The following is a 21,959-nucleotide window of genomic DNA, read 5'->3' as shown; positions in this document are numbered from 1 at the left end:
AATAGGAATTCAGACTCAGCTCCCCAAATCCTTTGCTGTTTGCCTATACTTGGCTCTTCTGGAATTCTGTCAGGTAACCAGAAACAACTTGGAAGTTTGATACACTAGATGTAAACTCATTGCTATTGGTAAATTGCCATAAAAGTTATTTAGGGGTCCGGTGGTCTTTACTCAAAGACAAAAAGTCCAAGATATTCCAGAGGGTGGGAGATGATTAAGAGATTGAATAATGGCCATAGTAAATTTTATCTTTGCTTTTATTAGGATTGGGAGGAGAATGCAAGTCGAGCTCTCTCTCTGAGGAAGCATCTCGATTTAGTCAGTCAGATGATCATTCGTTGGCGTAAACTGGAACTGAAGTAAGTGATAATCTGTCACTTCCCTTCCCCTCCCGAACTAATGCTGTAGAGACACTTGTCTTTTGATAATTTGTTGATGTAGTAAGACTGAGAATGTACTTTTTGGTTATTAATCACAGAATTAAAAGCAGGGCATTAAAGTGGTCTCAGTAGAGACCAGACAGCAGCATACATTTCCAAGGCAGCAAACTAGGTGGCTTCTCCACCTCCAACTTGGGAGGAAAGACTAGGGGGAACGTTTAGCTTCTGCTTCAGTGGTTTCAGATCTTTCAAATGGGTTTCCTTAAATGTCTCTTTGACCTCTTCTCTCACATTTCAGCTGCTGGTCTATGAGTTTGGATAATACTATGAAGCGCCATACTGAGAAATCCACTAAACACTGGTTCTCTATCTATCAGATGCTTGAGAAGCACATGCAGGAACAAACAGAGGAGCAGGAAGGTAACACCTGTCCATAAATTCCCTGCATATTTAAAAGTTTCAGGCTAATTGGAGAGTGCTGCAAAGTGTAGGATTTACTTGTTTGCCTTGTCTCCTGGCACCACTGCTTTTACATGGAATTCATCATTTGACTTGATAGTATTCCTGAGAGTTTTAAGTGACTTGTTCAAATTCTAGAGAGCTGGTTGTAAGATAAGATTTCCTTATTCTCTGTATCCAAGAGACAAGTCACAATGAAGATTTCTCTTCTTAGGTACTAGTTGATGTGCTTGAGTTAAAAGTATTTCATTTCATGCTTTAAAAATCATATTTAGTTTCATAATTTGCTGTGACTGCATTTATCACATATCCTGACTGCAGCTGTTTTTTTTTTTTTTTTTTTTGACTGCAGCTGTTTTTATATCAGCTTGGAATTTATCTCTAGTCCTTTGCTTCAAAGTTTTGCTTCGAAACATTAAGTGTTCTGTACTTGCTGCCATCCTTCAGTGTGTCCCATAGTAGATTAGATGCATGTTATAAATCCAGAATGATAGTTGCAAGTACATATGTTTTCCACTTTGAATCTCTAAAGATGACAAACAGATGACCTTGATGTTGCTGGTCAGCACATTACAAGCATTTATTGAAGGATCCTCACTGGGAGAATTCCACGTACGACTTCAGATGTTACTGGTTTTCCATTGTCATGTCTTGTTGATGCCTCAAGTTGAAGGAAAGGGTAAGGAGGGGGTGTGTGTGTGTGTTTCTTTTACACTATGCTATTTACATGATTAGGCTTTGAATTCTCCATGAGATAGGTATCTTGTTGCATACCAAGTTTTATTTATTTATTCACAAAGATTTTATTTATTTATTTGAGAGAGTGAGAGCATGCATGAGTGGAAGAGGGGCAGAGAGAGAATCTCAAGCAGACTCCACACTGAGTGTGGGGCCTCATGTGTGGCTCTATTCCACAACCCATGAAATCATGACCTGACGGAAACCAAGAGTCAGATGCTTAACTGAGCCACCCAGGCATCTCTGCATACCAGGTTTTAAATAAGATCCTTTTGGGGCAGCCTGGGTGGCTCAGCAGTTTAGCGCCACCTTCAGCCCAGGGCCTGATCCTGGACACTCAGGATCAAGTCCCGCATCGAGCTCCCTGCATGGAGCCTGCTTCTCCCTTTGCCTGTGTCTTTGCCTCTCTCTCTCTCTCTCTCTCTCTCTCTCTCTGTCTCATGAATAAATAAATAAAATCTTTAAAAATAAATAAATAAGATACTTTTAGTCATCTTTTACTTTGAAGTGATTCACATTAGATACAGAGAACAACATTAAAGTACAAACTGGTTATAGATGAAGCCCTGACTAGTGGACTCTGCCAGAGATTAATTGCCAAATCCTGATCTTGGGAACCAGTGTGTTGAGGCTACAGATCTTTCTGTCTAGACAGTGTAGATGTCCTGCTAAGCTTTTGCTTGATCGAGGGCATAATTAGATTCTTTGATCTAGTGAGAGCTCTGCTACATGTCAAGTAACTGCACATAAAACACTGTTAATTACTGTCCCTGACCACACCTATTTGGATGAAACAAAACCACGACTATAGGTTGTATGTGAATGAGCAGCCAGGGTGAACCATCTTTTAAGATGGGCTCAGTTTCTGCTTACTTTATGTTGAGATTCCAAGAAAGGGTTTGAAATTGTGTTCAGTGGAACATCTGAGTACACCATCTTTAAGAACAAAAGTGCAAAAAAAAAAAAAAGAACAAAAGTGCAAAAAATTCAGTACAAGCTGAAATTTAAAAATGGGCTGGTGTTGACAGTCTGCCTGCTTCTCTGGGAACAGCTAGACTCAGGCTCCCCAATGAGCTATTAAATAATCTACCTGTGGAATGTTGTGCTATAATCTCATGGCCTTAAAAGTAATAAGGAAGGAGCATCACTGAAAGTTGGAGCCCACAGGTGTGGCAAGTAGCATATGCAGCAAGTGTGGTGTTTTTGTTTCCGCTTCATTTCTTCCAGATTCACTTTGCAGTGTTCTGTGGAATCTGTACCATTATTACAAGCAATTCTTTGACCGGGTCCAAGCCAAAATTGTGGAACTTCGTTCTCCCCTTGAAAAAGAACTTAAAGTAAGATTAGCAATTGTCATGATCATTCTTGGGAGAAGAAAATCAGTAAATTCTTTTTGGTTCTGTTCTTTTATCTATTTAACTGTGAGGCCGGGGGGCTCTCGGGAGTGGAGGAGAGCATTGCAACTGCCAAGTAGGATGGCAAGATTTACATTTTGTGGCGTTGGCTCAGTTACTGACCTGTCCAGGGGTTTGAGAGGTTAGTGGAGTGGCCCCTGTCAAAGGCTCCTCAAGAGGATTGCCACATACTTCTTTTAGTGCTCCCTCCCCTGCTCTTGGCTCTTAGTGTTGAGTGCTATCAGGATGCCTTGGGGAAAGGAGGACCCTGTCTTTTGAGAACTCTGTGGTTATCGAACCAACCGTGGCACAAACAATACATATCAGGTGGCCTGTTGATTGTGGCAGCACTCTTTTCATTGCTTTGTGACAAATATGTGGTTCCTTTTTTGGACTTGTTTACTGGTACATAGTCTGGTATTTGGGATGGAGTGGGCTCTGGTCTTTGGCAAACAGATGATTTAGAAAGGAACAGAATAACACCAGCTTGATAACCCATTCCTTGATCTTCATTTATCTTTCAGGAATTTGTTAAAATATCCAAGTGGAATGATGTCAGCTTCTGGTCCATTAAACAATCTGTGGAAAAGACACACAGGTAATTCATTTTTTAAAAATTGGAGGGTGACGGGGTGCTTTGGTGGCCCAGTTAAATGTCCAACTCCTGATCTCAGCTCAGGTCTTGATTTCAGGGTCATGAGCTCAAGCCCTGCGTTGGGCTCCATGCTGGGTGTGGAGCCTATTAAAAAAAAAGGGGGGGGAACCAAAGCTCAGAACTTTTGTATGCTAGATAGCAAGACTACATTGTTAATGTGGCCTGACGTAGTGTTGCCTTGAACTTATTATAAGCACTAGATTGTTTTGGTGTGGCTTTTCAACAGCACCGTAACACCCAAAGCAGAATCTGTGTGCAAAAGGAATTGGTGTGCCTTGAGACAAAGCAGGCTAAGCACTGTAGAAGGGTTGAGTCTTTTGTCACCTACTAGCTGTTTTAGCGTGAGTGAAGTGATCCCACCATTCCTGACTTTAGGTTTTTCTTCTAGAAAAGGGAGATGACAATACCTGCCTTACTTTTCCTTAAAAACAAACAGGATGATTATGAATATCTAAGGAGTTCATGTATACAGTAGGTACAGGTTATTAAGTTATGTAAGTATGCGTTTTGCCACTTGTACATTTCCTCACTTTCCACCCATTTTTCCCTCCTCATCTGTCATTACCTGGGGCCAGGACCCTCTTTAAGTTCATGAAGAAATTTGAAGCTGTCCTGAGTGAACCCTGCCGGTCATCCTTGGTGGAGAGTCACAAGGAGGAGCAGCCTGACTTTTTGTCACAGCCAACAGCCACTAGTGAGGCATCCTCCATTCAGAGTCTGAACAAGGCACTGAGGGAGACCCTGTTGGCCCGGCCGGCAGCTGCACAGGTATATCTCATAAGACAGTGTTTGCTTATTCCTGCCCAGTCAGGGGAGATGTGTGCTTTCTCTGTAGGGGGTGTTCCTAGAACTAGGCAAGGGAATGCATTTGAAATCTTGTTCTTTGGACAAGTATAGCATTTGTATGTCTGCCTGACACTGCTGCATGGTAATGCAGAAAGCATTGATCCTGGTGCTGAAAGTTTAATGGTCAACTATGAGAAGTAAGTATTGTGCTCACCTGTGAAGATTTCATCTACCTGTGACAGAAGACTTGAAGCATCAGTTGAGGAGTACGCCACTGAAGCTGCCGCACAGGGAGTGACTGTATGCAGTGCTCTGTTGATTTTAGTGGTTGCTGATGACCATAATATAAATTCTTATTGTGGCCAGTTTCAAGCACCGGCAGTTAAGAGTTGGCTTGCAAAATTCCAGAAAATATAATAGTCCTGGAGAGCTTGGGTGAGCAGATCTGTTATAGGATGTATGTTCTCACATCATATCCTTAGATGTAAAGAGCTCTGGGATCAAGGAGCACACCTCAAGAGAGTAATAGCTTTTGCTTTCTTACTGTATTTCCCATCTTGGGTCCATAGAGTAAGAAATGAAGGTCCTCAAGCTATTTTTGGTATTTTCGCAGTACAGAAAGCATAATAGAAATTGAGCATATAGCCATGATATGGCTCTACAAATGATATGGGTGCCAAGTTTATTTTCTTTTGATTATATTCATCAACTCACTGATTTCTGTCCTGATGACCAAAAATTTCGATTTGCTATTGATGACAACATAGGAGTTTCAGGGATTCTAAAGGAAAAACAAAAACAAAAAAACAAAGAAAATAGGCCCTTGTGGGTGAAAGCTTTCCCCCTTATTGGATGTCTGGGTTCATGATAATTGAACTGTCAGGAAGTGGAGGATGGGGAGAGATGGTTAGAAGTAGGATTTGTGTGGCTGAGAAATGCACTGCAGCACAGTACCATAAAGATAGCAGTGTTACTACATTCAGAGATGAGGACTGGAGCCTTCTTATGGCTAGCACAGGTAGCATTGGCTTGGGGTACAAGAGCTCCTTCTACAGTGATCTCATGGAGAGCAGCAAGAGGGGTTTCTGAATATCCAAGACACATGCCTTTTTCATTTTGGTGATGCTGCTTTTTGTGAGACTTCAGAGATGGGGAGGAGAGAGTTTAATATTTGCTGAGCCAGGTGTGTTTGGAGGGGTGTAGCATTTAAATTTAGCACATGTGCAAGTTAGTGCTATTACTGTTGTTCTTGGCAGTGAGACTATCTTGTGCTTTGTCTCACAGGCTGTGATTCCAGAACAGTGTCAGGGTGCTCCTTTTCCTTCAGAGGGAGAGCTGCTGCGTCGCCTGCCAAAGCTCATGAAACGAATGAGGAAGATGTGCCTGACATTCCTGAAGGAAAGCCGTCTGCCTCACCTAGTGGAGAGCCTCGATCACTTCACTGGTGGGTACCAGCAGCCAGGGCAGAGGGTGGGGTTTGCTCTCTGTTTTCCCCAGTCCCCAAAGAGGGTGGGAATTTGTTATGTATGCCCTTTTTTGATCTCTTGAATAGTGTTGAGTAGTTAATTGAATAAACAAGTGGGCTAAAAACTAACAGATCCCAGATGCAGGAGCCATAATTTTCATCTTGTCTTCCTCTCATGTAAACTAACGCTATGTTATGCCATTTTCTACAATAGCCTTGTCTATATCAGCTCTCTTTGGTTGGAGAGATGGATTTCCCAGAGTCTGTAAGCTATCCCTACCTCTCAAACTGTTGTCTCTCTTAAATGAAAGAAGATTCATCCACAGTCTTCTTGTTTTCTCCACTGTGGAGAAATGGAGCAATTTCATCTCCCTGGTTGTCCTCACATAGGGAAGTTGAGAGTCAAGATTTGCTTTGTAGTATAACAGCAATGACTGAGGAACAGATTTCAGAACTTAATAGATTGAGGTCTTGGCAACCTTTCACCATTATCCTTCTCCCCTTTCATCCCTAGTGAGTGTAGTGTCAGTAGTGTCAGGTCCTTTAGTGAGGCTACAGTCTGATCTCAGGGAGCTCTTTATCTTTAAAACCTGTTAGAAGAATAGCCTAATAATCTCCATTCTCAAGATAACCTTCCCTACCTAAGCCTGATGACCAGGATCAACAGAAGGTTCCATGTGGATCTTCTGGAAAGGGCCCCCACTCTGTGACATAAAGAATTCTCTAACACTCTTGCAGTGTCTGTATGCAGTACATTTGCTGACTACTGGAAGGCTAGATGGCCCGTGTTAAGTTTGTTAGGGCTACCTTAACAAAGGTGATTTAAGAGAAATTAATTTTCACTCAGTTTTGAGGTTAAACTTACAAAAACAAACTACTAGCAGGTTTGGTTTCTTCTGAGGCCTCTCTTCTTGGCTGGTAGATGTCTGTTTTCCTTCTTTGTCTTCACATAGTTTCTTATGTTCTACTTTTCTGTTAAGGACATTAGTCAGGTTGGACTAGAGCCCATCCATGTGGCCTCCTCTTACCTTAATTACCTCTTTAAAGGCTTTGTCTCCAAATACAGTCACATTTTGAAGCACTAGGGTTAGGATACGGTAACATGAATTTTGGGGGTCACGCTCACCCAGAACACTGCCTGTGGCAGGCAGGCAACAGCCTCATGTTACAGGTATCTGTGAGTATTCAGCAAGGCAGTGTGGTGCTGGAGATAAAACTTGGGCTTTTGGAGTCAGTCTGGCCAGGGTTCATGTTCTGTCTCTTAGTTCCATTCTTTTTTTTTTTTTTTTTTAAGATTTTTTATCTGTTTATTCATGACACACACACACACACACACACAGGCAGAGGGAGAAGCAGGCCCCATGCAGGGAGCCTGACATGGGACTCGATCCTGGGTCTCCAGGATCACGCCCTGGGCAGAAGGTGGCGCTAAACTGCTGAGCCACCCGGGCTGCCTCCTCCTAGTCCATTCTTTAAGTAAATGGAATTTAGAAAGTGATGAGACCTCTCAGCCTCTCCAAGCAGCTAGAAATTGGTGCTTCTGGAGTTGTACAGTATAAAGGAACATCTACCAGGAACTAGGTATAGGATAGGACCTCAGTATGTATCATATTTATGGGAAATTTATCTCAGATGACTTAAATTCTTAGTGTAAATTGCTGCACATAGTGCTAAACAAGTGCTTTCTGCCCGACCAAATATAAATCCCTAGATTAAAAAAAAAAAACTACTTTTATTTGAGTTGTTTGTTGAGATAAAATCCATGATTTTTTATTTTCTATTTCCATGCATCTTGATTCCTTTAGTTTAGAATTTACAAAGTGCTAGGGACTATGCTAGTTGTCAGAGCCTTAAATATGAACGTCACCTGGTTCTTATTTTCCATAATGTACTGAATCTTGAGTATTGGTTTTAACACATGACTAAGCCCTTGTGATTTCAGTATTGCCTCATTATCTCCTCAGGTGAAGTGATTTCCTCTGTAGGTGAACTGCAGAGCTTAAAGGTGGAGCCCTCTGCAGAGAAGGAGAAGCAACGATCAGAAGCCAAGCACATTCTTCTGCGGAAGCAGCGAGCTTTAGCAGACCTCTTTCAACACCTTGCAAAAACTGGTAAGATTATTGCTTGAAACCTGATGGAGAATGATGGTCAGCTATTAGCGGGGGAAACAACGTGAGTGATTTAGGGGAAATTTCTAGAGACGATTGATGGTGGGAAACAGAAGGTATGTAGGCAAGATTTTGAAATGCCATTCTGAGAGTACAGTCATACATATGAAATTCTCCTCTGATGAACCATTTGTGATTTCCAAATATTTTCACAGTTTTGTAATGAAGTTTCTCAAAAACCATGCTTTATTTTCATCACCATATGTTGTATGGCACCCACCCTTTCAACATAGCTTAGAGAGCAACATTTCTCAAACTTTAGTGCATGTACAAATGACTTGAGGAATCTCGTTAAGTGTAGTAGTTCTGTTTCAGGTGCAGGGCAGGGTCTGAGAGCCTGTTTTTTTTTTTTAAGAAGCTACTGGGTTGTGCTGTTCCAAGGACTTTATTTTGAGTAGCAATGATGGTGGGATGGGGATGAGGCATGGCACATTCATTCTCTTCTGAGTTTCTTAAACACATGATATTTATTTCCCAGGTTTGTCATATCGCAAAGGTCTTGCCTGGGCCCGTTCAAAAAACCCTCAAGAGATGCTTTATCTTCACCCATTAGATATCCGGAGCGCGTTGTCTATAGTCAGCACTCAGGAAGCTGATTCTAGGTTTGTTTTTTAAATTATAAACGGAGCAAGTTATTTAAGCCTCCATGTCCTTATTTGCCAAAATGGGTATAGAATATCTCTCTCCTAGTGTTGGTGTACAGATAACATTTAGAAAAGTGCCTGGCTTAGGATCTGGCTTGTGGTAAGCATTCGTTCAATAAGAGTTCATCTTTTTCCTTTTCCTTTTCCTTTTCCTTTTCCTTTTCCTTTTCCTTTTTCTTTTCCTTTTCTTCCTTTCTCCCTCCTTCCCTCCCTGCCTCCCTCTAACACCCAATATGGGGTTTGAACTCTTGACCCTGAGATCAAGAGTTGTATGCTCTATTGATGGAGCCAGCTAGTACCTCCCCCACACACACACACACTTTTTTAAAAGTATCTTTTCCTTTCCTCCTTGTATTCACCTCTCCCATTATATTTTTGGTCCTTTGATTTTCCTAAGGTCTCTTCACTTGATTTCAATTCACAGGTGAAAATCCATGAGAGAATGGCCACATTTGTAGCTGTTCCCTGTACATAGATTCTTTATAATTTCTAATATATTCTTGAATTTGAGAACCTTTTGAGACAGAACTGTGTTCATAACTATGGCAGAGGTGGTTGTAAATGATGATTTGCTCACCTGGGTATGCATATATTTGTATTTTGTTTGCCAGTGGTCTTCTCAATGCTTTAAATTTTAATTCAACACAACATTATAAAAAATAGAAATTATTTTTTAAGTCTTTTTAAGCAATCTCTACACCCAACGAGGGGCTCAAATTCATAACCTTGAGATCAAGAGTTACATGTTCTTCTACTTGAACCAGGCAGTCACCTCAAAAGTAGAAATTTTACATAGATATTCTGGATTTCAGTTTTTCAGGAAGATTTGGGCAAGTGGGTTCACTTTCCCATGTAGTCAAAAGTTAAAACTGTAGCTCCCTCCTTTTGACAGGACATATGCTCTTCAGATCATTGTGGTCTTCAACAATACCTTTTGCATATTCCACATTGAAGTCAGTTGTCATTGGCATGTATCATTTTGTGCTTGGCTGTCCTTAATCATTTATATTATCTGCTTGGCCCCTGTAGGCATCAGAATTTATGACCCTTAGCTTCCACTCCTAAGATAGTTACAAAGTTTTCATTAAGGAAATTATATTGTCATCATAATTTATTTCCCTACTATCCCTCCAGTGCTGAGTATATAACACATTTTTCACATAAAGGGCTGACAAGTACCTGACTGAATGAGACCGCACAGAAATAAATTTATTCACACACTTGACTTTGAATTGTGGTTAAAAATCTCAATCTCTGAGTCTTCAGGATCTGCGCTGGGAAATAGTGGTTTTATTTAAGTAAATCATGTTGATTTCTTTTCTAGACTCCTTACAGAAATCTCATCTTCATGGGATGGATGCCAGAAATACTTCTTTCGCTCTCTTGCACGGCATGCCAGACTTAATGCAGCCTTAGCAGCTCCTGTCAAGGTAGGTGACAGAACCCCAGAGATTTTGCAGAAACCCAAAGAAAGCTCCTGTTGTGCCCCTAGGGTAGCATTCTCAAGTCTTGTTAAGTGATCAGAGTACATTACCGAAAGTGACTGAGTTTTTTGTAGAACATCATTACACTTAATATAAATCAGATTTGGCCAATTTGGGTTTAATCATGGAGCATTTTATCATAAATTCTGTTACTTACATTTGCCAGCAAGACCCAATGCATAAGAGAAGTTAAGTCAAAAAAGCTTCAAGTGAGAACGCCATCTTCAGGTATTTTTTTCTCTTTGTGAATTGAGAAAAGACTACTAATTTTGATGTTAAGTCTAGTTCCTGTTCATGCAACATCTGGACAGATAATTTGAAAAGCACTGCTCAAAAAGATGAATACGTTGCTTCTAGACTGCAGTCTATATCCAAAGCTTATCTACACAAGGGGCACTTTCCCCAGAGAGGATTAGATGAACCGGCTCTCTAATGACACCTGCATAGGTGGTGGTGTTTGCCAGCGGCACCCTTGGCATGCTTCCTTTTCCCCCTGTCAGGAGTTGGGCATGAGCAACGTTGAGCGGTGCAAAGGGTTCTCGGCACATTTGATGAAGATGCTTATTCGACAGCGGCGCTCCCTGACTACGCTGACTGAGCAGTGGATCCTCCTCAGGTATTTGCTAACTAGTTAGTAGGATTTGTGGCATGAATTAGGAAGAATTGTGCGAGTCAGCTCTCACGTGAAATGAAATTTGAGGCTCAGAGATGTAGGTAGGGTTTCTTTTGGCTCTGTCCCTTGCTCTTGTTGATAATGCTTCTGCTCTGTGGTTCTGGTACCACCTCTTGGGAGAATGGGCCCTGGAGGAGGAGTTCCGGGCTGAAGTACACCCAGGTCTGGATTGAGGGGGTTTGTGGTTGACACTCTATCTGGCTGTGTGACAGGATTGTGTTTATGGTATTGGATTATCTGTCTCTGAACACAGATCAGATTTGTGATTGTTTCCATTCATTAGGCTTTTTGGATCACAGAGTTGCAATTTACTGAGCCATACACAGATGCTTCTCATTGGAAATAGATATTTAAAAGATGAGGACAGTTAGGAAGGCTGTCATCCATTTGTTGAGTGGATTGTTGGCTGAAAGGTAGTATTTCCAGACTATATACACACTTTGGCTACAGCTATTTTCTTCTTTACTCATAAGGGTTTATCTAACAAAGTATACTACAATTACTGGATTTTCTTTTTCTTAAATAATGGTTGAAATCACTGCAGTGAGGGACGCCTGGATGGCTTAGTGGTTGAGCATTTGCCTTGGGCCTAGGACGTGATTCCAGGGTCTGGGGATCAAGTCCCACATCGGGCTCCCTGCATGGAGCCTGCTTCTCCCTCTGCCTATGTCTCTGCCTCTCTCTCTATGTCTCTCATGAATAAATAAATAAAATCTTTAAAAAAAAAAAAAAAAGAAATCACTGCAGTGGTGTGACTATGTTGGGTGTGATAAGCTGTAAGGGAATAGATGATAAGCAGTGAGTTTTGATACTTGTGAAAGACTGAAGAGCCTCCTTTCAGTCTTCAGAAGGATGTGTTTAATTAAGTGTATTAAAAGGCATTTAACAGACTTCTTATCTGTGGGGGATCCTGTCTTCTTGATTATGTGAAGAAGCCCATACTTTGTTTAGAAATAAATGAATTTCCTGTTTAAAACCACATGGTGACACAGTTTAAGGTGCCATGTGTTTTCCCTGTTGGTTTCTCGGCACAGGAACCTCCTTGGCTGTGTGCAGGAGATTCATAGCAGGCTGACTGGCCCATTGGTGTACCCAGTGGCCTTCCCTCCTCAGGATGGTGTGCAGCAGTGGACAGAAAGGCTGCAGCACCTAGCCATGCAGAGCCAGATCCTGCTGGAGCAGCTCTCCTGGCTCCTCCAGTGCTGCCCCAGTGCAGGGCCAACTCCAGGCCGAGGTGATGCCCAAGCACAGGGTCGGCCTTCTGCTGCCTACCCAGAAGGACCAGACCTCACCGAGGGACGGCTTTCCAGAGCAGTACAGGACCTCGTCCCATCAGAACTGAGTTATCCATCCCCAGTACCTCGAAATCAGTTGCCCTCTGGTTGCTTGATGCGTAAACAAGACCAAGTTTGGCAACAGTCAACTGCAAGATTAACAGAGATGCTGAAAACTATTAAAACAGTAAAAGCTGATGTGGACAAAATCAGGCAGCTGTCCTGTGAGACTCTCTTTCATTCTTGGTGAGTGTGCCTATTACTGTCCCCCTCTATGCTCAGGTACTTGATCAAGGTTTAGTAATGAGAGCAAGTGATGAAAGGGATTTTGCTTTAATTCTCTGTTTTTCTGTGGACTTTCATGGTGCTTTGTGGTATATATCTCACTATTAATCTTGAAATGGAGTGAATTTTCCCCTGCTTAGATTTTAGTGGTTGGAGGGAGGTTGTGTGTGTGTGTGTGTGTGTGTGTGTGTGTGTACGGTAGCCCCTTCTTCTCAACGTTGTGGCATTTCTCTTGTTGCAGGAAAGATTTTGAAGTTTGCTCTTCTGGGCTGAGTTGCCTATCCCAGATGTCAGTTCATTTGCAAGGCCTAGAGTCCTTGTTCATTATTCCAGGGATGGAGGTTGAGCAAACAGATCAACAAATGGCATTAGTTGAGAGCCTGGAATATTTAAGAGGAGAAATCAATAAAGCCACAGATGACTTTACTACCTGGAAGACACATCTACTTGCTTTAGGCAGCCAAGGCGGTAAGGACTGTCCTTCAACAAGGGAGTCAAAGCCCAGGGTAGGAGTGATGTCTTACAGATTTAAGTCCAGCCTATCCTAAAAACACATTATGTTTTGTTCCAGACATATCTATCCAGGTTTCTAAGACAGACGGGTATGGTTGGAACTCACAGCTTTTAACTATTGCTGCCTCTTTTCTTTGAGTACCTTGCCTCTGAATTGATGATGTCACTTTGTAGCACATATGTAGGGAGGTGGCAGAGGCTCACTCGCTGTTACAAACCATTCTCTCTTACACTGGAAAGTTGAGGGCTGATAACTAAGTTGGTGTTTATATGCACCATCATAACTATCTTCATATTTTTGGCATTCTTCCAGGAAAGCGTTCAATAAAAGATGGTAAACTCTTGTAGGTTTTATCTAGATAAGGAATAAGTCTCATTCACCTTTGTTTCAGCAGTTTGACACGGTGGCTCACCCATAGTAGGTACTTGATAGGTAGCCATTCGTAAAAAGTAACAAGTGAGAATTGTTAATTATTTCCAGAGACATTGAAGCAAATGATTGGGGTTTTTTTGTTTTGCACCATGTTACTTACTAGGAAACCAAATGTTGGAGGAAGGGTTTGTGGAAGATTTTTCAGAGCAAGTGGAAACTGCCATCAGGGCCATCCTTTGTGCCATCCAGAATTTAGCAGAAAGAAACTGTAAAAAGACAGAGGAGAACGCTGACCAAACAAGACCACAAGAAGAGGATGGTATGTCTGAAATCAGGCAAAAACGATTTTTATATATTATTTAATTTTTAAATTTATTTTTGTGGCTAAATATTTAAGGACAGATGTTAGGAATGATGACTGGATGAATGGAGATGAAAAGAGTATTTTGCATTATTCATCATGTCTTCCTTTTCTGTGAATGAAAGAGGCAGCAGGCTTTGAGAGATTGCAATCAGGACATCTAACAAAACTCTTAGAGGATGACTTACGGGCCGATGTGAGCGCTCTGCATGTTCAGAAAATAATTTCCGCTGTCTCTGAGCTGTTGGAGAGGCTGAAATCATATGGCGAGGATGGCACAGCATCAAAGCACACGGTAATATAGACTTCTTGCTATCTAGAGTGGGCTGAGCAAAGGCAGAGTGGGTCTCACTTTGCTCCATGTGGTTGGTCCCAAAGCAGGCCTTTGTGGCCAAAAAAAACCCAAAAAAAAACCTGCTAAGTTTGATTTCTTTATGCATGTAAACATCACTGACAAACTTTGTAATCCTTAGGGCTTGCTAGCTAAGGGTTATAGTTGTAAGATGCACAGACGCAAAAAATGCCAGCAATCCAGAGTTCTCTATTTTCTTGGGATTCTTTCATACTCAACCACATACTCCTGGGTATTTGATCTTAATGTGGATGCTGCTGCTGTCCTCTAAGGCTGAATGGCCACACCCTGCAAATACCTTTCCCTTCACAACAAACCAGCAGAGGGGGAAGTTGCTGTGTCCATAATAGTCCAGAGAAGCAATTTATTTTGTAGGATATCATAAGTCTCTAGTATTGCTTCCAGAGCTAACTTTGATTCCAAATAGAATTTGTATGTAAACGTCTTATTTAAAAGCAAAAACGAAAAACCTGGTTAACTAAGTGAAACTTAAGTGACAGAATTTAAAATGTACTTTCGTGAGGGTTTGTGTGAACAAGGAGGAAATATCAGTGAGCACAGGGGTGTGTGTGTATAAGAGAAAATATACATAAAACTTACCATTAGTGGCATTTAGTAGGTTCAGTGTTGTGCAATTATTGTTGCTGTCTAGTTATAGAACATTATTATTACCCCAGAGAAAACCTGGTACTGGTTACTAGTGTGAACAGGCCTTGTGATCTTTTGCCCACAGTTCTTCAGCCAGTCCTGCTGCGTGTTGGTGCGTCTGGTGCCCATGCTCTCCAGATACTCAGATCTTGTCCTCTTCTTCCTGACTGTGTCTCTGGCAACTCACCGTAGCACTGCAAAGCTGCTCTCTGTGCTTGCCCAGGTCTTTACAGAGTTGGCCCAGGAGGTAAGGACTGTCCATGATACTCCATACCCATTAGTGCTTGGGTTCCCAAGCTGGTTTTTTTGAACCTTCACAAATAGGTGATTTGCTCTCCCTGTGGATTTTTCAGGGCTTTATCCAGCACCCTTTTGCTAAGCCTGTTTCCATTAAGGTCTTGGAACCTGCAGGTCCCCCACTGATGAATTCCCTAGACTCCAGGGGCTGTCGTGAGCCTCAGTCTCCTCATTTGTAAAGTGAGATCTGCCTACATTCCTTACCATTTTTGTGAGAACTACATTTAATTGAATATATACTTTGTTTTGTTTTTATTTCCTTAGTATTCTAAGATTTTCTCCAAATCCAGGTACAATACAGGTGAGAATCACTTGAGAAAGATAGGAATTTACAGACTGAAGATTGGGTCTAGCCTTCTTATAAATAGTCAAGAGTTCTTAGTTCTGAGTATCTGGAATACTAGAAAGGGTTTAAAAATGGGAGGCAAGCCCATGCAGCAAGCATATCTAGAGGATAAATATTTGTATTTGTTTAGTAATAAATTAGTTAGTCCGATTTGCTCCCTCTCTCCAATGGGCACTGAGCCAATCTCACATCCCATCACTCTGGTTTTTTTGTTTGTTTGTTTTTGTTTTTTTCCCCATCACTCTTTGGAAGATAGACTGCATGCAAAAGACAGTGGCAGGACAGTGTATAGTGAGGGTGCCCTGATATTTGAGTTAGCTGTGTTAGTCCACTTGTGCTGTTGCTCTGGTCTGACAGGTTCTAGAATGAATTTGGCCTGTGCTTCGGGTGGGGTGTGGGGGTTCTGATATAAGCAAAAGTGTTGGGAGTCCTTTGGCTGTTCTAGAAGTAGCTACTGTAGTGATGCTCCTGCGGAAGGACATCTGAGTCTTCTCCTGTATGGTTGTATTCTGTCTATATCTAAACCTATTTTAAAATAATGTAGCCCAATGGGAAAATTAGTTAAGTTAACCAAAACATATTTTTCAATCAATATTCCAGGAATACATGTCCTAAAAGTGATTTTGCCTTTCCTTTAAGTTTTTATGTATCCAAATTGTATTCATATCCTTTCTGAATAGTCCTGAGGGAAACAAAGTAGGTTAGACTCAGTGCTAAGATCTAGGTCATAATTATGACAATATTCCATGACAATTTCCATGACAATCCATGGAAAGCTTTTGGTGAGACAATTGGCAACTGGTTTGGGGCTCTTGATTCTGTGTTAGTTGGCAGCTGATTTCTTAGTACTTTTCCATCCTAAGATTGACAAATAACTTGATAGCTTGTCTGATAAAATTTGTGATTGAGAACTACTCTTTTCTTATACTTGTTTTTCTGTTCATTTTTGTCCCATATGTTAGTAGTTGATTTTCCTTTCCAAAATATCTTCCAACACTAAACACTGTTTTGTTAACACTTCATGAGTCTTTTCTTTGACCTTGTTCTTGACTCTAGAACCCATGGCATGCCAGATTTCTTGGCAGAAAACGTGGCACATACATTAAGAGTGACAGTTTAACCTCAAGAGTTGAGGGGGAGGCATGTTTTTTTTTTTATATTAAAATTAACATTTTACTTGAGCATCACACCAAATTTTCTTCAATTTTTGAAGTAAAAATGAAATTTCCCACTGTAGCATCTGCTTCAAGTTGCTGTCCTCCAGGGTTATAGGTCTTCTTGCCCTCCTCTCTTTCTTCTCTGACTTACTTTTTCTTTTCTCTTTTTTTTTTTTTTTTTTTGTTAAGATTTTATTTATTTATTCGAGAGAGAGAGGCAGAGACACAGGCAGAGGAAGAAGCAGGCTCCATGCAGGGAGCCTGACATGAGACTCAATCCCAGTTATCCAGGATCACGCTCTGAGCTGAAGGTGGTGCTAAACTGCTGAGCCACCTAGGCTGCTCTCTGGCTGTACTAAATTTGAGAAGTAAATAAAGAAGAATGAAATATCCCTCTGGGATTTAGACACTTGAGAGGTTCTACTCTTGCTGAGTGACTTGCTCCTAAATGTTGTCCTAGTATAATTGATTCAGATTTTTGTCTTGCCAGTTAAGATTACTACATATCAGAAAGACCTCTACAAAGTCAAAACCTTTTATGTTAAATCTAATGTCCAGCTTTGAACAGCATAATAACTGTTATCACCAAGGAAGAAGGAAATGCCATGTCTACTGTATGAATTTCCATCAGATTGAAAATACTGAGAGAAAAGGTCAAAAATTATTTTTCTTTTATTGCTTTTGTACCTAATTATTCACTCTTGTTTTTAAGGGATTTTGCCTGCCTAAAGAATTCATGGAAGATTCAGCAGGAGAAGGAGCAACTGAATTCCATGACTATGAGGGAGGTGGAATTGGGGAAGGCGAGGGCATGAAAGATGTGAGTGACCAGATAGAAAATGAAGAACAGGTACGTTATCACATGCCCGAAATATACATACAGTTTTCAGAAACTCACTCCCTTTTTATTTTCTTCTCAATATTAAGTTTTATACATGAATGTTTTTTACTAGGTTAATGATTTTCAAACTCTGGTTTGTGGAGCCCTAAGAATACTAAAGCTTTAGAGAGTGGAGATAAATAAAAAGCCAAAAAACTACAGAAGGGATCTTTGTAGCTCAGTCATTAGTTATGGCTATAATTTGACAAGGAAGTAATCTAAAATTTTTTATTTTAAATGGAGAGATCTTTGCCGATGATATTCTAGAATATTTTGGTAGTGACTCATTTAAGGTTAAAAAAATTTGGCTATTTTAAGTAACGTGCATTAAATAATAATACCAGTGTTTATTATTAACAGATTCTATTGTATATCTTTAAGACCTGTTGAAAAATCTTAATTTATATCCTGTTTTAGTTGGAATCAAGAATGTTTTTGAAATAGGTGTTTTGGGCTAAGATTCCTGTGTTGCTTTTTTTAAATGCCTGTCTTATTTGGGAGTGATTTTTTTTTTTTTTTTTTAAAGCATACTATTATTAGTCATACAGATTTACCAACTGTGACTTGAAGAAATAATGGAATTTTTTTTTTTTTAGCTTCTATATTCTAAATCTAAAGCAGGCCACACATTTTTATTTAAGCTATGGTTGTAGCTATTAAAAATAAAGAAGCAAATCAATTCAAACTTATCCTTTGAAAACTGGGAAGAAAAACAAAAAGAGTTAAGCTAGTGTTGATGGTAGAGCTCTGTTTAATACACATACATTTTTTTATTTGGCTTTTCTGTATTTCTCAAATTTAACTTCTTCCTCAACATTACTTTTTTCATGGAAAAAAAATTAAAGCAAAAAAATAAATCACAAACTTAATAGAAAAGTGCAATCCCGTGCAAAAAGTGCAAAAAAACATGAAGTGGGATAAAAGCTATCAGAACAATTTGGCAATATTTCATAAATTTTAATTGTATGTATTCTTTGACCTAGGAATTCCATGTTTTCTGAGAGAAATGTTAATATTAAAGATAAATAGGTATATGAAGGAGGTTTTTTTTGTACAAGAATGTTCCCTATAACATTATAATGGTGAAAATTGTGGAAAAAAATCCAAATACTTAACAGGAGGAAATTGTTTAAATTATACACCATCAAAAAAAAATTATGACACCATCCATGCAGAACAGTGCTTTAAGCTAATTAGACAGAATGAGATAGATTTCCATCTTGATACATATAAATCTATCTACAAGATATTTTTTAAATTAGAAAAACCGGGTTCCTGGCTGGCTCAGTCAATAGAGCATGCAACGCTTGATCTCGGGGTCATGAGCTTGAGCCTCATGTTGAATGTAGAGATTACTTAAAAATAAAAAAAAATTTTAAAAAGAAATGAAAAGCAGATTGCAAAGCAGTTAGTAAAGCAGTGATCCCTTTTTGTTTATAAAGATGTGGGGGGTGTGTACTGATACAGATCACCTAGGTGTATTCATGGATAAAAAGATGTACCAGAATGTCACTGATACTAATTTCTTTGAGATTTTTGCAGGATGGTGGTGCCATGGGAAACTTACTCTTTCTGTTTTGCTTACAGTTCTTTTAATGGGATTTTATTGTGTTTGTATTTTTAAAAAGCATTTTAAAATCCAACCATGGTTTGAAAAAAAATTCAACCATAATAAGAGAACAATCATGAATCTTCTGCCACAAATAACACCTAGAGTATATGGGAATGTATATAGTTTAAAGAAAAGTGAACAAAAATTACATTCAGTTACTATCTGAGACTCTGAGACCAAAGTGATAAAAATATTAAAGATGTGGACATTATTATAATAAGATTGAATTTTTTATCCTTCTTATTCTTAAGGAGTTTTGTTTTTTTTTTAAGAATGCATATTCTTTTTAAATATGTCTGGAATTGTTTTTTTTTTTTTTTTAACAATTCACAAGAAGAAAACTTCAACAAAATTCTGTATTCTCTAATCCCAATGCAATAAAACTAGAAATTACAGACCTACTAAAGCAAACCAGAAATTATTGTGTGTGGTTATATCCCCATTGGTTCTCTTATTTTTCCTCTCCCTAGAGATAACTTTATATCATTAATGGTGGCTTATATATTTATGTTCTATTTAGAGCTGAATAAACAATAGCAAAGTGACGGTGTTTATGTTTTCTATAATGCTTTTTTTATATAGGCAGAAGATACATTTCAGAAAGGTCAAGAAAAGGATAAAGAGGATCCTAACTCAAAATCAGACATTAAGGGCGAGGATAATGCCATTGAGATGTCAGAAGACTTTGATGGGAAAATGCATGGTGGCGAACTTGAAGAACAAGGTTTGTGGTTGTTACTTCATTCTTGTTTTTAAAAAATAGTTTATCTAGGAAATTACATGTTCTCAATAAGGAGCCTATTATAATTTTTTAGAACAAGTTTATTACTCTGCATAACTGGAAATGAAAACATTAGCATATGTATGTTTCTTCACTGTCTTCACTGAGGCAGAAGTCTATAGTCAGTTTTGGAGATTCATCTCTGTAAACTCAAGACATTGGTATTTTGGCTGCCTCCTGTGCTAGACATAGTGACTTCCCCTTCAGGGAAGCCTGAAAGAACAAGAAGAAATATCCCTAACAGAGCTTGACTCTCAGCTCAAAAGTAAATTGGTCAGGATAGTTTATTTAAACAACTTAAAAAAAAAAAAAAGTAGTAGGCATTTGTTATAGATGATTTGGAATGAGAGTGCAGGAGTGAATAGGTAGCCCTTAGACTTACCACTCAAACCACTTAATAAATTTTTATTCCTTTCCATTTATTGTGTGTGTATATATGTATACACACAGAGACCATAAGTAGTTCTGTAGTCTGCTTTTTTCCTTTTTCCTTTTATAGGGAGAGAGAGAGCTGAGGGAATGGGCAAAGAGAGAGGGAGAGAGCATCTTAAGCAGGCTCCATGTCCAGCGTGGAGCCTGATGTGAGCCTTGATCCCACAACCCTAAGATCATGACCTGAGCCAGAAACCAGGAGTTAGATGTTTAACCGTATGAGCCACCCAGGGTCCTTTATAGTCAGTTTGCTTTTTTCATTTAACATATGAACATTCCCCTATCATTATAAATTATTTGAGAATGTGATTTCTTAATAGCACGTTATCATTTGTCACAGGTTTGTACCTTAATTCAGCAATTGCCCTAAATTTCTGACCATAGCGTAATTTGAGATATCATGTCTTATTTTAAGTGAAGATATTGCAGAAATGAGAGTTGACCTTAGAGTAGAAAAGTATACACTTGCCTAAGAAACATAAGAATATAACCTTTAGGGGCACCCGGGTGGCTCAATGGTTGAGCGTCTGCCTTTGGCTCTGTTGTGATCCAGGGGTCCTGGGATCGAGTCCTGCATCAGGCTCCCAACAGGGAGCTTCTCTCTCTACCTATGTCGCTGCCTCTCTCTATGTCTCTTGTGAATAAATACATTAAAAAAAATTTTTCTTTAAAGAATATAACCTTTATCACAGTAGACCTTGAGCAAAAACAATGGTAAGAAAATTCGATTGAATTAGACACACGATTTTAGATGTTGGATGAAATAGAAGTGTATATATAATGTGTTAGAAATGGGGAGGAACCTTGGAAATCATATAGTTTAAATCTTTCATTTCACAGATAAGAAACCAAAACCCAGTGAAGTTGCTGAGTCTCATAATGAATATTCCCCCTAGCACCAGAAGTAGACGCACTGACAGACGCACTGACAGCTATTCTACCACCTTCTGTTTGTTAATATCACATATTACGGACTTCTTTTTTCCTTCAAATAGTTTGCAAAATACAGTAGAACTACTTCAGTAGGTCTGAAGGCATCTGCCTGTATAAAGTCCTATAAATGCAAGCAATAAATCTCAGGTGGGGCACTTGCCAGGTAGTGTACCCATCCCTGTTCTGCACACATGGACCAGTTTGGGGATTTACCTTACTAAGCTCAGTGTCTTCCCTTTCAGAAGAGGATGATGGGAAATCAGATAGTGATGGTGGAGACCTGGATAAACAGATGGGCGATCTGAATGGTGAGGAAGCTGATAAACTAGATGAGAGGCTTTGGGGTGATGATGATGAGGAAGAAGAGGAGGAGGAAGAAGACAGTAAAACTGAAGAAACAGGACCAGGAATGGATGAGGTAATTAAAAGATTCCCCCTATCCTATGGTCCCCAGGTTGAGAGGAGATATTGTTCCCACCAGTTACCATTTTCTGTTATTTACTGCTCTTCTCATTGTTTTTCTTCTTCTTTCTTTCATCCCTCTTGTTCTTCTTTTTTGCCTCTTCTTGATTGTATTCCGAGCCAGAAGAATGGCCTAACCTGGGCCATGTATTATGGAAGAGCGAAGTTAAGACTCAGTGCAAGTGTTCTGATTCGGCTGTTGGCCACTGAACTTCTCCGCCTCCCTGCTTGGGAAAAGTCGGGCTGGATGGGACTCTGTAGCAGCACAGTGTGGCCCATCCCACTGTTCACACCTCTGCTATTACTGCTGCCATCTGGGCTAAAGCCAGACTATTCTTTCTAGGTTGTAAATGACACCTTGTCATCTGGATATTTCCATGGGATTGGCCCAACAGGCAGAAATTGTA

General features: G+C 39.8%; 1 protein-coding gene across 2 annotated transcripts in view; it reads left to right on the top strand.

Moving 5' to 3' along the window:
- The window catches only part of MDN1 (midasin AAA ATPase 1), a 166,437-nt gene that overhangs the window by 125,201 nt on the left and 19,277 nt on the right, over nucleotides 1-21,959 (top strand). For both annotated transcript variants that reach the window (XM_025444928.3, XM_025444927.3), the window contains exons 68-86: nucleotides 265-359; nucleotides 679-800; nucleotides 1,372-1,518; nucleotides 2,805-2,914; nucleotides 3,496-3,569; nucleotides 4,202-4,394; nucleotides 5,697-5,856; nucleotides 7,842-7,988; nucleotides 8,524-8,647; nucleotides 10,014-10,119; nucleotides 10,674-10,789; nucleotides 11,881-12,366; nucleotides 12,647-12,873; nucleotides 13,455-13,610; nucleotides 13,778-13,947; nucleotides 14,738-14,899; nucleotides 17,165-17,302; nucleotides 19,527-19,668; nucleotides 21,333-21,508. In XM_025444928.3, coding sequence (XP_025300713.3) covers nucleotides 265-359; nucleotides 679-800; nucleotides 1,372-1,518; nucleotides 2,805-2,914; nucleotides 3,496-3,569; nucleotides 4,202-4,394; nucleotides 5,697-5,856; nucleotides 7,842-7,988; nucleotides 8,524-8,647; nucleotides 10,014-10,119; nucleotides 10,674-10,789; nucleotides 11,881-12,366; nucleotides 12,647-12,873; nucleotides 13,455-13,610; nucleotides 13,778-13,947; nucleotides 14,738-14,899; nucleotides 17,165-17,302; nucleotides 19,527-19,668; nucleotides 21,333-21,508 — 3,051 coding nt within the window. The remainder of the gene's footprint in view (nucleotides 1-264; nucleotides 360-678; nucleotides 801-1,371; nucleotides 1,519-2,804; nucleotides 2,915-3,495; nucleotides 3,570-4,201; nucleotides 4,395-5,696; nucleotides 5,857-7,841; nucleotides 7,989-8,523; nucleotides 8,648-10,013; nucleotides 10,120-10,673; nucleotides 10,790-11,880; nucleotides 12,367-12,646; nucleotides 12,874-13,454; nucleotides 13,611-13,777; nucleotides 13,948-14,737; nucleotides 14,900-17,164; nucleotides 17,303-19,526; nucleotides 19,669-21,332; nucleotides 21,509-21,959) is intronic.

Source organism: Canis lupus, chromosome 12, assembly GCF_003254725.2.
Source record: "Canis lupus dingo isolate Sandy chromosome 12, ASM325472v2, whole genome shotgun sequence".
Classification (NCBI taxonomy): domain Eukaryota; kingdom Metazoa; phylum Chordata; class Mammalia; order Carnivora; family Canidae; genus Canis; species Canis lupus.
This window is presented reverse-complemented; position numbering and strand designations above follow the sequence as displayed.